Source organism: Lytechinus variegatus, chromosome 4, assembly GCF_018143015.1.
Source record: "Lytechinus variegatus isolate NC3 chromosome 4, Lvar_3.0, whole genome shotgun sequence".
Classification (NCBI taxonomy): domain Eukaryota; kingdom Metazoa; phylum Echinodermata; class Echinoidea; order Temnopleuroida; family Toxopneustidae; genus Lytechinus; species Lytechinus variegatus.
The window spans coordinates 18,092,579-18,110,056 of record NC_054743.1 but is presented as its reverse complement, the minus strand read 5'-3'; the positions used below and the strand labels follow the sequence as shown (position 1 = coordinate 18,110,056).

General features: G+C 33.5%; 1 protein-coding gene across 1 annotated transcript; it reads right to left on the bottom strand.

The window, feature by feature from the left end:
- Positions 1-168: 168 nt before the first annotated feature.
- Positions 169-17,328, bottom strand: LOC121413543 (N-acylethanolamine-hydrolyzing acid amidase-like). The gene is made up of 9 exons (XM_041606398.1): positions 16,966-17,328; positions 15,494-15,658; positions 14,054-14,180; positions 10,305-10,395; positions 9,853-9,941; positions 8,477-8,649; positions 7,757-7,819; positions 4,942-5,037; positions 169-2,373 (listed from the first exon to the last, which is right to left on the bottom strand). Exons 1-9 carry the CDS (start codon positions 17,181-17,183, stop codon positions 2,292-2,294), a joined length of 1,104 nt encoding a protein of 367 aa, XP_041462332.1. The 5' UTR covers positions 17,184-17,328; the 3' UTR covers positions 169-2,291.
- Between the last annotated feature and the right edge of the window lie 150 nt (positions 17,329-17,478).

Sequence of the window (17,478 nt, the reverse complement as noted above, 5' to 3'; positions counted from 1 at the left end):
TGAATTTCTTTAGATATAAGAATTATGTACACTCACCAAATAATCATACACATTTTATGATTAAAAAGAAAAAACAAACATATGTTCTGAGAAGTATCTTACATTATACATCGAACATTGGAACAATAATACAAGAATATTTACTTTCAAGATAAATTTTTTTGGGGACAATCGATCGGCAGTTACTTTACAGTATTAAACTGTCATCAATATTTCACATGGATCAGAAGAAAAAAATGAATTTAAAACTGAACTCTTTTTTCTCTCAAAACATGGTATAATTACAGCCTTTTTCCAAATGTTTTTACGATGCAGTTGCTGATTTGAAATATCTTTTTTTAACAAAATGTTTGTTCCTTCTTGCAATCGGTAAAAGTAGCTGCCATACAGATAATTCATGGAATACAATGACTTCAATGATAAAAAAATGTATAAAATAAATATATTCCAATCACATAAAAGGCAAGTATGAAAGAACTTCAAAAGATACATTCTCAATAATTATTTCATAAAAATAAAATCAGTAGACAAACCATTTATGATGAACATCACATCACATTACATTCACTTTATACAAATATATGAAATGATTTGTCTTACAAATATATTCAAGCAGACAATTGTTGCATTGCATTCTTTTAACGAATAATTGCACAAAAATTGGATTCCAAATAAGAAATTTTGTTTATTTCAGAAGTACAAAAACAGGTATACTCCCAATGTCTAGGCTAGGGTCACAAATATCCTACAGGACCCATATGAGAAGTAGAGACCTCAACGATCGGCAGTAATCCTAAGCTCTTACTGCCAGCTCTACCGATTAATCCTTATTCTTCCCTCTGCCTTGGATTCGTTTTTCAGTTAAGCATTTCTTTAATACTTAAATTTTCAGGCGCAGCACTGACTAGGATATATTTACTGATCCAACCGGAAAAGCTGTCCTTTCATGATAATGAACTAATGGTGCATGTGGTATGAAATGCTTTAATTCTCGATGAGCAATGATTGATTGATCAACCATGAAAACACAAATCAGTTGTAATCTACAATAAACACAAATAGAATTTCTTATATTCTACATACAGCCAACAAGCTACATACGATTGCCTATCACTGATCTTCATATTCGAAACATAAAAATATGTAATTAGTCATATTTTCTACATACAGCCAACAAGTTACAAAAGATTGCATATCACTGAGTATAGAATGAAAAGTTGTAAATTTAGTACTGATACATTCAATGAAAATCACAGAGTTGACTTCGTATTTTATATTTTACCGATAAAAGAGATGGCTTTCTGCATGAAATACCATAATCATCTCATTTAGAACAACAAACTCATACACCTGTAAAACCTCATTGTCAATTACACCAATACCACCACAGCTGACTATACATAGGAATTGAATGTTGTTAAGTGCATTGTTAATAAGAATTTGCAAGAGATTATACACAATGTACAAGATATTCCCTTCTAATGTTTCCTCCACATTTCTGTTTTATGTACCTTATTTCACCTAGCATATCAATAGAGAATACTAGTACTTGTTATTCACTTCATACTCCTCATATCTGGGGACGCCGTGGTCTAGTGGTTAAAACACTTGTCTTTCAATCAGAGGGACGTCGGTTCGATTCCCTGCCACAGTGTGTTTTCCTTCAGCAAGAAATTTAACCACATTGTGCTGCACTCAACCCAGGAGAGTTGAATGGGTAACGGGTAGGAATAAATTCCTTGAATGCTTGAGCGCCTACACAGGCAGCGCAGCTAAAGCTGGGGGTAACAATAGCATCACCTTGTATCCTTGGGCAAGATTGCTTTATAAATCCAAATAAATTGCTTTATAAAATTTTTGTATTAGGACTGTATAACATGATGAAAATCAAGCGATGACATTACAATATGTAAGCTTAATACACTCTGGACCCCATTTCATAAACATTTTTAATCAATGGCAAGTTATATTCTGAACTTTGAACTCACATAAATTAACTGGCCAAGAGTGAATTCGCAAAATAAATTTCTACATTTCACTCTATTTCACTCGATTAAGATATGGGGTTTAAAAAATACAAAACAGATTATATAAGCCTACAACAAGTGAATAAAGCAAAAATTTGAAATGCAAGATGAAAAACTGCTTTACCAAAAATTCAATAAAAATGATGGGAGGAATAACACAACAAATTATATGAGGAATAATGTAGCAAATAAAAGCAAAATAATCTTTGATCTATTGCTGATTAAAGAGGTAGGCTTTCAACTGAGTCTTAAAAAAACAGAGTATTAATGATCAGGGAGTTTCCTCAGACGTGTACTGTAGATCTCTGGCCTAGCAGCGCACATCAAGGCAGTGTAAATGGTGTCCCTGTAATAAGAAATACAAAGGAAATTGACAAAAGTGAAATGAATGAATAAATAAATAGATTAATAAATATGATAAATATAAGGAAAGTCAGAATAATGGTTGGAATGCTTTCTCCTTACATAGTATCATCAACATCACTTAAACTTCATGTAAATTAATAGTGTAGATTTATAATGTAAATTACATACAAGATGAAAAATGTTTCTCGCAACTTGATATACTATTGTTGAATGAAAAGAAGACCATGTTCCAAGGTTGGAAAGCTATTTATATTACAACTTTAATATGAATGAAATATCAGAATATTTCCTTTACATCCTTTAACCCTAAAAGGACTGGGCTATTTAAAATGTATTGAGGACTGGAGGGGGGCCATGATGACCCCCATTCAAATCTTGGCCGCCGTTCACACATTCTTTACCATGCAAACTACAAGCTAGTATAAAAAAATCTAATAAGTTTTACATTTATCATGAATAAAATATGCAAATTAATTCATGTAAAACATTATTTGCATATATAACACCCAATTTCACTTCAAATTTTCTTCAATTTTTTGCAGATGTCATCTTTGTAATCTAATTTAAAGGTTTCCACAAAGAAAATTGCAAAAGAATTTCTTCTGTATTTCTTTTTTCATCTTTTGTTTTTCATTGTTTTATTCACTGGAAATTATTACAGACCATTTAACAACTAAATTAAAACCCGAAATTAATCAAGCAGACCAATTAAAACAAACAATAATCACCCTTTTATGAATTTCATCTCCCATAGACTTTGTACACTAAGTATAAAAATGAGCCATTTTCAGCATGACATTGTCTCGTAAAAAGTTGTAAGACATCACAATGCTATACCCGTATGTTGCGAATTTGGTCTCAAAAGTTGCGCGAGACTTCAAAGATAACAGTACAACATTTTTGCGGCGCTATCTTTTTGCGTTTCAGAAATATCGCGCAATTTGTCGAGGGGGGGGGCCATCATGCCCCCCAGTCCTTTTATGGTTAACAGTAATCAATTTGATTGTTGATGAGACTTGACCCAGCCTTCACAGCCAATGGTACCTGTACCTAGATAGATAACATAATAGTATTAAAATACAATGAATTCCTGGGCCCTGTCTTACAAAGAGTTAGAAATGATCCAATCACAACTACAGAAAGCAAGCAACCCAAACATCTACAATGCAATGTCCTTCCAAAATGTTTTCTAGATATGACATATTTATAGTCATTCAAGCAGCAACATCTTGACAATTCAGTATGATTTGAAACAGAGGGTCGCGGGTTCGAATCCCAGCCATGGCATAATTTCTTTCGGCAAGAAATTTATCCACATTGTGCTGCACTTGACCCAGATGAGGTGAGTGGGTACCCGGTAGGATTTATTCCTCGAACGCTTTAGCGCCTATTGATATGGCGGCTCAGCTACAGCTAGCCGGGGTAATAATATGATACCAATTAACAAGTATCAAACCAAAGTTGATGCACATCTTAGTAACTGCACTATATAAATGGATATACTATTATTATTATCCGTTTGTTTAAAAATGGATCATGTCGAAATTCCCTATATATGAAGAATTGTGACATTGGTGGCTATCCATAGTTGAGAATGATGGGATCAATCACAACTCTTTATGAGACGGGAGAGTTTCTGTTCATTTCCAGTATCTACAGGTAAACAAACCACGCTTCCTCTGAAACAAATATTGTTATTTCAATGAACGGTTAGGTCATGTGAGGAAGCATTTCTTGTGAAAAAGCTTGGCATACCTTCTTCAGGAAGTTCTCTAGGACACCAGGTTCTTTCACTTTCATTATTCGCTCATTAACAAAACAAACAGATGAATCTGAGCTACCGCTGGTATTGCATTTATGGGCTGGAATACAGAAACTTGAATAGAATTATTTAGCCTATGATAAAAAAATATATATATCAAAGACTTTTCCACCAAATTTAGTTATCAATTTGACTGATAAACAGCCAAGTTAGATCACAGTTTGTGTTAAACTGGAGTTCCAGGTATGGAATAGGGTGCTCAATTTATTCATAAATTTGACTTAAAGTGTACTCAATAAAAAAAATTAATAAATAGAGGCAGAAACGTGCGGTTACATGTCTAAAATAAAAGTGACTTTGCCAAAAGTATATGTCTATATTAAGTAATGATTGTTTCTATAGTGATCTTTGAGGAATTCATTTCCAAATTTCCGAAATCCGCTTTAATTTTTTTTTTTGTGTGTGAATCTACATTTTAGGATATTCAAGACCCAGGAACGGATAAATATAACACTTTAAGGCGAAGTCCATTCATAAATCAATTGCAGAAAAGGTGCTGAGAAAAAAGACAGAACGATGAAGAAAACAAACAGAAGATGAAAGAGGAGATGAGGGAGAATAATGAGATCAAGAAAAATAATAAAAGCCATCACATTCAAAAGTATTTCTATGTTTTGATTTACAGATCACAAGTTGGCACTTTTCTAATGATAAAATGTATGCTGAACTGACAGCAGGACTAGCTGAACTTCTATAGCACACAAGCTGACAAAGAGACAAACTTACTCATTCAATACTGGCTGAGTAGATAACACATTCCACATTGTGTTGTTATTGATGCTTTTCTCTCCTACTGCATTCATGGCCTTGTTTCCAGGATCTCTGCGATAACAAAAAGATGGATTATAAATATTTATTCCAGTTTATGAAAATATATAGAATTCATACCATTTTTTATTATAAATTATGAATGAGGCAATCCTAAATCATTTTTACAGTATCAGCTAGATAGCTTAACATTCCATTTAAAAACGAATATTAAAAAAAGAAAAAAAGTAAATAAATTAAGGTCATGCTCCCCCCCTGTAAACTTTAAGGTTATCAAAACTTTGGGTGCTGAAGGGGAAAAAAAAGCAAGAATTAATTATGTTGTATATCAAATGGGCTATTGTAATTGCATCCTTCATTTCTACAGCCAACAAATAAAGTACGTCCTATCTTATTGTTAAAAGTTGCAGATACTGAAGGGGAAAAAATTGGCAATAATTCAATCCTGTTGTATTACCATGGACCTACCAGTCCATGGTATTACATTAGGGTTATTTTAATCTCATACATGTCAGAAATTAAACAAGATAATGACATGCACTTTGTCGTATCTTTAGAACTTAAAGATATTGGGGGAAATAGCAAGAAATTAATTATGCTGTATTACAAAAGGGCTCATTTAATATCCTAAGTCATAAAACTTTTTTAAAATATGACACGCATTCTATCTTATCATTGGAACTTACAGATACAGGGGGGATAGAAATAAATTAATTCTGTTGTATTACAAAAGGGCTAATTTAATCTCCTACGTCATAATAAAAAAACATGACATGCAGTCTGTCTTATCATTAGAACTTACAGATATTGTAACATAAACTTTGGCTAGAATTAATTACGAAAGGGTCATTTTAATCTCATACATCATATGACTTTGCATAGTGAGATTGTCTTGCAATATTGTGTACAGTCCAAGTTCTTTGATATGTATCAGTGAGTTTATTGATTCAACTTGAACTTTGAAATCAACTCCTGTATGAAATCAACTCCTGTATATGATGTATGAGATTAAAATGACCCTTTCGTAATTAATTCTAGCCAAAGTTTATGTTACAATATCTGTAAGTTCTAATGATAAGACAGACTGCATGTCATTTTTTTTTATTATGACATAGGCGATTAAATTAGCCCTTTTGTAATACAACAGAGTTATTATTTCTATCCCCCCCCCTGAATATATCTAAGTTCCAATGATAAGATAGAATGCATGTCATATTTTTAAAAAGTTTTATGACTTAGGATATTAAATGAGACATTTTGTAATACAGCATAATTAAGCCATGATTGATTAAGGGTTTGAACTACATTCAAACCAAATTAGAAGGGACAAAATGGATGAGCTATATAAACAGATTAATATCAGATAATATGCCAGTACAAAAATATATATTTCATGGCCAGCTGGTATCAAGCCGAGAAATTGTGAGGTGATACATGATGTAGATTATATTCACTGTCTTTTGACACTCTAATCGATTCTGCAACATATCTAGCAGGCAATGAAGTAAACCATGACAAATGGGTTATATTAATCAATTGTCTCTGTTCAACAGTCTTTATTTCACTTCATTAATCACTTCTCTTAAAGGGGCAGTTCACCCTGACAAAAAGTTTATTGTAAAAATAGCAGAAAAAAATAATAAAAAATATTGCCGAAGGTTTGAGAAAAATTCATCAAATAATTAAAAACTTATTAGAATTTCAATTATTTGATTTGTGACGTCATATGTGAGCAGCATTCCTACATAACAAATGATAAAAAATAAATGAAATGTCATTTTCTCAGAAAATTGAAAATGGTTTTCACTGTAACTTTTGTATATCAATATACAAATCATTTCACACCCAATCATGAAAAGAAAACAAAATTATTTTTCATCAGGAACCATACCAAATTTGAAATTCATGCATTTTATATTACATAACACATGGGGCGGCTGCTCGTTTATGACGTCACAAATCCAAAATTTTGAACTCTAATAACTTTCTTACTCATTAACGGATTTTCCTCAAACCTTCACCAATATCTTTCACTATTTTTTCTGCTATTTTTATTACAAAGTTTTCTTCAGGGTGAACTTCCCCTTTAAGATATACAAAAATTGCTTGCCATACCCTTGCCATGCTTTATAAACTCATATTTACATAAAACTTTACTTCACCACAATTGAATCATTCTTTGCCTTCTAATGTCATCCCTTTCTTTTGGTCTTACTACATGTTCACATAATCCTTGTCATTCTTATGACACTTATAAACATAACCATAACCATTATATCATTGTGTATGGTTCTACTGGAAACGTTGTTTGACAATTCATCTAGTCACATACATCATCTTGTATTCTACTACCACCTGGGGTCCATTTCATAAAGAGTTTCAAATGTTGCAAAATTACCATTCATTATTTCGTAATTCATGTTTCATCAATCCTTTTCATCCATAGTAAACATAACAAAACATCCATGATATAACAGATCGCATAGTAATATTAAAATGAAGTAGGCATATAAAATAACGTGTCTCACATACAAAATAGAATAACATATTAGAAGACATCTGTTTGTTTACAACAAAACATAAAACGATGAGGCAATTGGCCCATGAAAAAAAATACAAAACCGCCTTCTGCTTTTATGTATTCAAAATGGTAAATTACCAATTATGGCATTTTACAATTTTTTTTATGGACCCTGATATTTTTATACTGAGCACTACCATACCCTGTGAGGTGGGTCACATGAGAGAAGAAAATAATAGAACATATTCTTACCTCCTGTCGTCAGATTTAGGGGGCGGTACCCAGTGATCATAGTTGGTCTCTAGCAGGAACCATCTACAAAATAGACAGATTGTTATTTTTCAAATTGTGAATTTCATGGATATATCACAAAATCATAGACAACTGTGCACAACATGAATATGTCAACATCAAGAGCTTGCATTTATGTTGCATTGAAAATATCACAGCTGCTCTAGCAAAATTCACAGAGTGACAAGTTTCTACTTTAGACCTATTTTTTTAAACTCCATCTGTGTACCCAATGAGATATTTCTGTATTGAGCAAAATGAATGACAATCCCTGCCCTACATAACGACACCACTTAGGCAGCCAGTTTGATATACTCATAGATTTTAGTGATTATAACATCCATATTTACGCATTTTTAAAGAATTTTGATTTTTTGTTTGTTAATCCAAATTTGTTGCAGTTTTTATTTTCTTCTTCTGATTTTTCTTTCACTTTTTAAAATAACTTTATTTTGTGCCCCCATAAAAAAATCCCTTGGAATAACCCCTATCTATCAGGCTATAAAAAATATCAGTTTTTTGATATTTTGCACAAACTAATGCCAAAACACACAACTTTGAATAAGTTTTAATATTACAGTGGATGGGGATTTCTTCGGCTCTTTTGTGCATTTTTGGAGAAAAAAGTGCCCTTAGCCCCCCCCCCAAAGTAATTTTTTCCCTGCTCTCCATCATGTATACCTGTTTCCTGAGAGGTCCAATCTCCATACATCGATAGTTGTCTCCCTGCCTCTGGTGACGACCATGCCCTCTCCCGGTTTGATTCCTCCAATGATGAGATACGCAGGGGCGACCTCTTCTTGAGAGGTGAACCTCTGAACGACCTCATCGAAGCTGTTATCATTGGCAAGAGCCTGTTGAAGATAGGAAGTAAATTATTTTTTTTTAGAGGTCTTACCGCTTCCAGATTCAATTTCACATTGAAATTTTTTAAAAGAATGAATCAATGAAATGAAGTTTAAACTTAGAATAAAATTGAAAACTAAAATAAAGAATAATAATTCTCTTAAATAGTTACTGCTTCTACAATGTACATTCAATTTTCGAATTAAAATGAAAAAAATTGAATAAAAATAAACAATTAACAAAATCAAATTACGAGTAAAAATTAAAATACACATTCAAATAGAATTTCAGAGTTAAATGAACAATAACATTTGAATGCAAATTCAAATTTCAATTTCAATTTAAATTGATTTCTCCATCACAAAAGAAACATAAAATGTAAATGGAAAGTTCTGTATTAAATAGCATACCAAATTCAACTTAAAGGACAAATTTTATCCTCTTGTGGCAAAGGTGAAGACGACTCTAGTGAGTTATCAAGCTTCTTTTTGTGTTATTTAGGAAGAATATTATAGTTTATATCAACAATGATCAGATTATGTCTGACAGGAATTAAAGTGATTGGGACCCAAGTATAGAACATCACTCACATGTAAAGTCATGTGTAACTAATTAAAGGAAACCAAAAACTAAGAAAAGAAGCAATCTTATTAAAAAGAGTAAAATGAAAGAAACAATTCAAAAACAGTTTCATCAAAATCGGTTATGAAATAAGCAAGTAGTGGACTTTTAAAAGGTCTTGTACTTTTTATTTGTATTTCTATTTTGTGCACAAATTTTCAGATTTTCCTCAAATAGATCTTTGAAATTGTATCTTGCCTCCTTCAGAGCACAACTTCCATGTATGTCATGGGAAAAATAATTCCCACCACATATGTCAAGGTCAGGAGATAATGTAAAATGTGTAAAATATAGTGGAAAATCTGAAAATTTGTGTACAAAACATATGATGAGCTGTCCACATAATCAGCCATTTTGAAGAACATTTGCCAATTTGAGGATCAACATAGAAAGTACAACAAGACTTTTTAAACGTCCATAACTTGCTTATTTCATAACTGATTTTGATGAAACTTTTTAAAATTGTTCCTCTCATTTTACTCTTTTGAATAAGATTGCTTCTTTTTTAGGTTTTGATTTCCTTAACAACTAAGTGAAATGGCCCTAAGTGTATGAACATTGATTGTCACAAGATAAACAAATTGACTTACATCTCGCAAGACGAAGGTAGTAAACTTTACTTCCTTCAGAAGAATGGCTTTCAACAACTCAACAACATTCTTAAACACACTTCCCTGATCTTAAAGAGAAAATGAGAGGGAAAGAGGGAGAGAGAGAGAGGGATCATGGTGTCAAAACTCACAACTAAACTGTATTATTAAGTATTGTTTGAATTATAAGAATCATCAAAATAATCACATTATTAACATCATTATAATTATTACAAATACATGTATGATGATTAACACTATCATCATTATCTTTATTATTATCATTAACATCATCATCAAAGGTGGTGAAAGGGGGGGGGGGGTAATCGCCCCCTATTTTTTATGTACCGTAATTAATTTTTCTTTAAAAAAAGAAAGAAAAAGGAAGAAATAGTATGATTTTTAATAATACATGTATATTTCAAACAGATTTCAAGCATTTTTTTTCTTACCTCTCTCATTCAGACTGATGGTAAATTTATTTGGTTTCATTCCTGTGAAAACTCCCACTTGACCAACAAAGGAAGTAGTTGTGTAAACAGTCTGAAGAAAGGAGTAAAATGATAACATAAAATAAGAAAAAAAGTTCAAGTTTACTTTGGGGTAACAGAGTGTACACAACTATCCAGGTACAAATCTTTATGTACTAGACAGTTTTCCTCCAGCACAAATTACAATTTAGTCATAAATGGAATTACCAAGTTCCCCTACAGAAATTTAAGCGTGCCGCTTGCTAGTAACCAGCATGCGACTAGCAGGGCGCTTGCTTAATAAGCGAGTGCATGCTAGCGAACAGTCCCTGCTCGCTAAAAGATCGCTTAACTATTACTCTGCACGCATATTACACGCTTATTAAGCTAGCCGCATGCTAGTTACTAGCATGCCGCAAGCTAGTCGCACGCTTGCCGTAAGCTTGGAAATTTCTGTAGGGGTTGTCAGCTTCAAAGCATTTTAGAGAACAAAGAAAAAACTTCCTTTTGTATCATTTACAGGTCTGTCAATATTTTTGAGGCATCTGGATACTATGCAATATCATCTTTACACACATTCACAATACAATTCCAAAGCTTTTTTTCACAAAGAATTACTTGGAAATTGCTTTTCAACCCTGATACAGTTCACCCACTCTGTGGGATTGCTTCTATTGAAAGCATTGTAGTTGATACATGTAACTCATACAAAAATTGGCTCAGAGGCAAATAGAGCATACATGTAGCTTTGTACAGACATATTATATTCTCACAAAATCCAATATATCTTCATGTACTGAACATGGGGATGTTTTTTCAACAGGCCCTAATACTAGCAAAACAGAAATTTTTTTCAACAAGGATTACTTGGAAATTGCTTTCGAACCCTGACACAGTTAACTCACTCTGTTGGATTGCTTCATTTGTATGCATTGTATTTGATAACTCGTCCAACAACTGAGCCAAGTAAAGAGCACATCTTGGTTCAGCCACCTACATTCTAGCAATTCCAATATCTTCACGTAAATGTACATGAGGATACCCATTTCAACAGGCCTGCGCTAGACCTAGCAAAAACAGATTCTTCTTTGATATAGGAAGGCTTCATTCTATCTTTCATCAGTTTTAGATTAATACTTGAAATCAAAAGTAAACAGAAACTGCCTTAAATACCAATTGCCTGGATTTTATATTTCTTTGGAAAAATAAGCCAAGAAAGGGAAGTACTTGAAGGAAATTAGAATTCCTACAATACTAATATACATCATCATTAATGTATGCACATTTCTTTGGTTGAAAATCATGTTGCTTTTTTTTGGAGAATTTTGCAAAGCCCCCCCCCCGAACATATAGACTGTTGATTGCACGGGCATACAGATGGGGGGGGGGGCTTGGAGGGGCCATGGAACCCTAAAATTTTTCACTTGTGACCAAGAAAAAAAAAGAAAAGGAAAGAGGATGATGAAATATGATATTCCATCACAAAATTTGAATTTTGTAGTAAAAGAAAATGTTGAATTTTTTTGCTCGCTCACAACTTTATACAAATTTTGCCTGATACGCCATATCTGGCCCCCTCAAATATTATTTCGTTATGCCACTGCTTTTGTAACAAAAGGTAAGTAGAAGTAGTAATCCAGAGTTTAAATCCAGTTTAATCCCTGCCTAATAAGGGGTAGCCATATTTACTTCCCACTCAAAAGGGCCGTCTGCACCATCTTGAGTTTTCAATTTAGCGCGCTATTTCTGATCCGGTAAATTATCCCGATCTGAACAATATCGAGATTATTTGCAATGGAGAAGCATTTATCACGCTAGTTCGTAGGAGTAATCTCAAGATTACAATCCCAAGTCGACTTGGGATTATTTGCAAAATAGCGCGCTATTTTACAAATTATCGCGCTAATTTGTAGGTGCAGACACACTCAGGACTATTATTCACGGTGTCAGACCATAATGCATCAATGCCTCGCTCGAGCAAGAATCGCTCTTCTTGCGATGGTGGAGACGGGGGTTTCTTGAATCTCGAGATTAATCTCGAAGAGGGCTAATCGGGCTAAAATCTCATGATGGAGCAAACTTGGGATGGTGCAGCACCGCCTAAAGTAAATCACACTCATCCCCTAACTACAACTATTTTTATAAAGATTTTTTCAGTCTTATCTCTCACATCAAAACTTGCAAACCTTTTGATGAACATGAAAAGCCTCTACCAGTAAGAATATTACTTGTTTACCAAAGAAGCTTCTGTCACATGACAGTACTCGAGTATTATGTCACATGAGTAGATAATCTCCCTTACACCTACATGATAAAGCTACTTCATTGATAACTAATCAGTGATCAGTTTACATGGCTTCATAACCTTCATCCTGCTTTACAATGTTTGTCCACACAATAGCTACATACTCTACATTGTACTTGTTTAGTCACAATCCCAGTCCACAATTTATACAGATTTTTCTCTTGATCAGAGTATGTATATTCATTTGAATTCTCTTTCGTGAAATTGCTATACCTGTAGTATGATATGTACCTGTAACTTTAAGAAATGGATCATAATTTATTATTCACCTACTTTTACATGTACATGTATAAAATGCATTATTGCATTCAAGTGGTCATCAGAGTTGAAAATAAAAATGTCTGTGGACTAAATCTGGCTTCTGACCAGTATCATATTTTGAGGATACATTACAGAATAAATGAGGTATTCCAGCTCCATAACTTACAAGCACATCTGGATCAAATCAAATCGCAATCTTATATATTGTGTGAACATCGCTACTGAAACTGAATTAATGAGGGCAACGAGTGATTAGGTAAACTGATAAAACATTGATGTTATCATTGCTATGTATTTAGAAACACCTAGGATACACTTCCTTAATAATAATAGTGGATTTAACAGAGTAGAAACTATTCAACAAACAAAATGTATTTTAGTTTAAGTATAAACTGTGATGATAAATGTCCTACTGGACAAATTATAAATCAATACATCAGTGTGTCTTGAAGCAGAGAATGAGAGAGCAAAATTTAAAAAAAGGGGGTGGTAACTTGGTAGGAGCGGAACGATCTTTTAATTTTCATTTTTCATCCTTAAATATCTCATTTATACAAATCTGAGCCTATGGTAAAATAACTGCTGGGTGTACGGATCAAGTTGGAAACGTGGTAGGTTTTTGTCAAAAACTTACTGATTATTAAAAGTCAAATCCACCCAAGCAAAAATTGAATAGAAAGAGAAAAATCAAACAAGGATAACACTGGCAAGTTCATCAAAATTGAATGTAATCAGTATTTCATTAGGACTAGATAAGAAATATGAAATATCACAATTTTCTCTTGTATATTATGTGAAACAAAATCTAATTCCTCCCTAAACAAGTGGAATTGCAACTAAGCAATCTATTGTTTTTATGAAGAATCTCTTTCTTTACTGAATATATGCAAAAAACAAACATATTGTCAAATTCAAACCTTCCAAGCAATAAAATACAAAAGAAATAGGAATTACATCATCAACTCTCATTTGCGTATCACTGTGTTGTGTAGATGACCGTTAGCTGTGAATTTTTAAAATGCCATAACTTTCTTAAATTACACCCAATTTGGATGAAATTTTCAGTGTCATGCTTGTTTGATTCTTCTCTTCTTTAATTCAAATCAAGTTATTGTTGGGGATGTACTAGCCCTTTAAAGAGCCTACAGACTACACTTAAACTCACCTTTCCCTGTGACTTGAAATCAATGATAGCTGTGACATTACTCAAGGAAGTTGAGAAACCATAATCGAGGTTACGACCATGCCAGATGGTACCATTTGCATCCTGGGCAACGATGCTTGTACAGGCTCTGAAACGGTCAAGTTTGGAATCAAAATGAATTTAAAAAACATGAGGAAATAACTAAGAAATCGTTTGTTTCATCATATTTATTTATGTCTATGGTCTTCAGTATCTGACTCAATCAAGGTTGAAAAAAGGTTTCTAAAAATTAATATACAATGATGACTGAGAAATTAAGAATTTATGATATTGTATGCAACACTAGTCAATTGTGACTACCAAACAAATAGAACCAAGATGAAGAACATCACAAAAGCATATTGACAATATTTCCTATCTAAGCACCTTCAAAATCTCACTAAAAACCTGACTATCCAGATATGGTTTCCATTTGATGTAACTCTCACCCTCTAAACTTTGTTTCCTTTCTTAAACGATCATATTGCCATTACTACTATTATCATCAATATGAATATTTATACACTTAATGAACACTGTTTTAGTTTTTCTATTAAAATCCATTTATTTATGCAGAACATATTAATCATAAATCTTAATTATCAGCAAAATCATTTAAATAATTCATCAAATCAAATAATCTGATTCATTTATTCAATTTGTATTTATAATTCATCTAATTATTTCAATGACCAATTCTGAATGGTAAACCAATGCATATCTGGTACTTCTCATAAAGATGCAATGGCTCAAAATTGGGCAAAAATTGAATGAGACTGTAATTTTGGCTTAAAGATGCCAGAGACAATTGTGAGAAATAGACATGCATACTTTTCCCTCTGCCCAACATAATAGGGTACATGGAGCTTGTCATCATATATTTCAAATTACATGAAACATCATGCTTTTATTACATCATATGATTGTAAAACAATCCTGAATTTCAGTTCAAATTCTCTTTCTGCTTCCTGGTGGATACTGAAATTTCATCATTTGTGTTTGGAATCAGGGAATTTCAAGAATAAATATGACATGGTAATAGGACAGTAGAGTTAATATTAAGTCATAAAACTTTATTAGTTTTATACAAATATTCCCTAGTATTTAAAAACTCCAATAAAAAGAGAGATTATACATAGATTATCTTTAAAAATCAAAATAGTAGTTATTGCTTAGTTCACATTTCAACAGCATCTAGACATTTTTAAGTCAGTTTGTTTTATTATCATATCTCCGCCTCAGATGAATTGTATGACATTTACAATAAAAAACTTACAAAAGATTCTTCATTAAAAAAAAATCCAAAGTGTTTGATATTAATATTTCTTTGTAACGATGATGACTTTCAAGGAAATTAATTTTACATTTAAACTTTATCTACTTTTTTCCTAAATATGAGCAGCATAAGAAAAGACAACTTACGCTGTAAAGTCATAGATCATATTAATGAAAGCCATCTCGCCGACACCAATTCCTATGGTCTTTGCAACTCCCCTGATTTCTCCTGAGTAAGGGGCCGGGAGGAGTTCATCCAAGACATCACCAAGCTGGTCTACCAATGGAAGAGCTTCCTTGGGTACCATTTGTCTGAAGAAAGATTTAAAAAGAAAATAAAGCATGAATATAATATTGCAATAACAATAACTATTATCACCATTATTATTTTATCCAAGAACAATTATTATTAGCAGTCTTTGTCCTTCTTTTCCCACAGGCCTCTTCTCCATTGTATTTATCTTAAAGAATGTACATACACTTCTTCTCATCTTCCTCCTCTTCATGTAACATACTTTGACTAGATCTACTTATTTGCTTCTCCCCTAATTTCTTCCCCCATTTCTCAAGTTGTCTCCTCCCATTTTCTTTCCTTTTCTTTCTTTCTTTCTTTCCTTTCGTTCTTTCTTTGTCTGTCTTTGTTTCTTCTTTTCTTTCTTTCTTCTTTTCTTTCTTTCTTTCTTCCTTTCTTCCTTCCTCTCTCTTTCTTTCTTCCTTCCTTTCTCTCTTTCTTTCTTCCTTCCTTCCATCCATTCTCTCTCTTTCTTTCTTTCTTTGGCTGTCTTTGTTTCTTCCTTCCTTCTTTCTTTCTTCTTTTCTTTTTCTTTCTTTCTTCCTTCCCCTCTCTTTCTTTCTTCCTTCCTTCCTTTCTCTCTCTCTCTTTCTTTCTTCCTTCCTTTCTCTCTCTCTCTCTTTCTTTCTTTCTTCCTTCCTTCCTTCCATCCATTCTCTTTCTTTCTTTCTTTCTTTCTTTCTTTCTTTCTTCTTCATCTCCTTTCTTTTGTTTTCTTGCTTAGATTCTAATTCAGAATTAGATCTATCTCCTTTTAATAATTTCAGCTAGATAACCACAATCCAAGCCAAAAGTCACATCTAAAGCTAACCCAGGGAACTCCCGCCCGCTATGCGGGTGGGAGCCCAGGACCTTACGTGTTGACCATACTCACCTGACTAGCGTGAAGTATGGTCAAAATAATTCTCCGAATAAATAGTTAAAACAGAAATCAAGCACTTACCACGCTTATATGGATGAAGGTCTAATGAGTGGCAGTTTCCTGACATCTTGGCACAAACTGGAACCTCAAAAAAACGAAAAGTTCTCTCCTTCTACCCCAGTCTCGATCGGCCATTTTGTTACGATTCATAACAAAAATGGCCGATCGAGACGGGGTAGAAGGAGAGAACTTTTCGGTTTTTTTAAGTTCCAGTTTGTGCCCAGATGTCAGGAAACTGCCACTCGTTAGACCTTCATCCATATAATCGTGGTAAGTGCTGCCTTGATTTCTGTTTTAACTATTTATTCGGAGAATTATTTTGACCGTACTTCACGCTAATCAGGTGAGTATGGTCAATTACACATAAGGTCCTGGGCTCCCTGGGTTAATCTAAAGCATACTCACTCAATTGTCCCAATAAAAAGAGTTCTCATTTTAGTCAAATTCCAGTGGTGCAATGCGGGACCCCATCGCTCCTCTGCAGGAGAATCGAGGTTCACGCTCAGCCGTGGTACGGGGAGACTTTCCGCCTGGAGTCTAGAGCTAGGACCCGCTGACACTGCCGTCAAAATTAGAGCACAAAACGCGAAGAATGCGAATCCCACGGATCCTAATTGTGCCATGTTTCTTCGTAGAGCACCCTAACCCCGTTTTCAATTAATTCTTAATAACTTAACGAATCAACAGCTCATCATCAACGCTGTTATAAGCTAAAAATAAAATAAGGCTCCGCAGATTTCCGAGCCTCGCTTGTTTGTGTTTTTGTATTAGGGCATGATCACCTGACTTTCCGGAAGCTAAAGCGGCATGCATGAAGCGCGCGTAATAAAAGAAGTTTTTAATTTACCGGCGCGCCAGCAGGTCATGCATGACATCTATGCAATATAGCACATGCACGTGTGCTGTACCAAGACCTAG

Bases quoted from the DNA above. Each gene is read 5' to 3' on its own strand.
- LOC121413543 (XM_041606398.1), bottom strand. From the start codon at position 17,183: ATGGCACAATTAGGATCCGTGGGATTCGCATTCTTCGCGTTTTGTGCT. The intron at 14,181-15,493 runs GTAAGTTGTCTT...TGACCGTTTCAG, and splicing joins ATGATCTATGACTTTACAGC to AGCCTGTACAAGCATCGTTG. The intron at 7,820-8,476 runs GTATACATGATG...TCTATTTTGTAG, and splicing joins TTGGACCTCTCAGGAAACAG to ATGGTTCCTGCTAGAGACCA.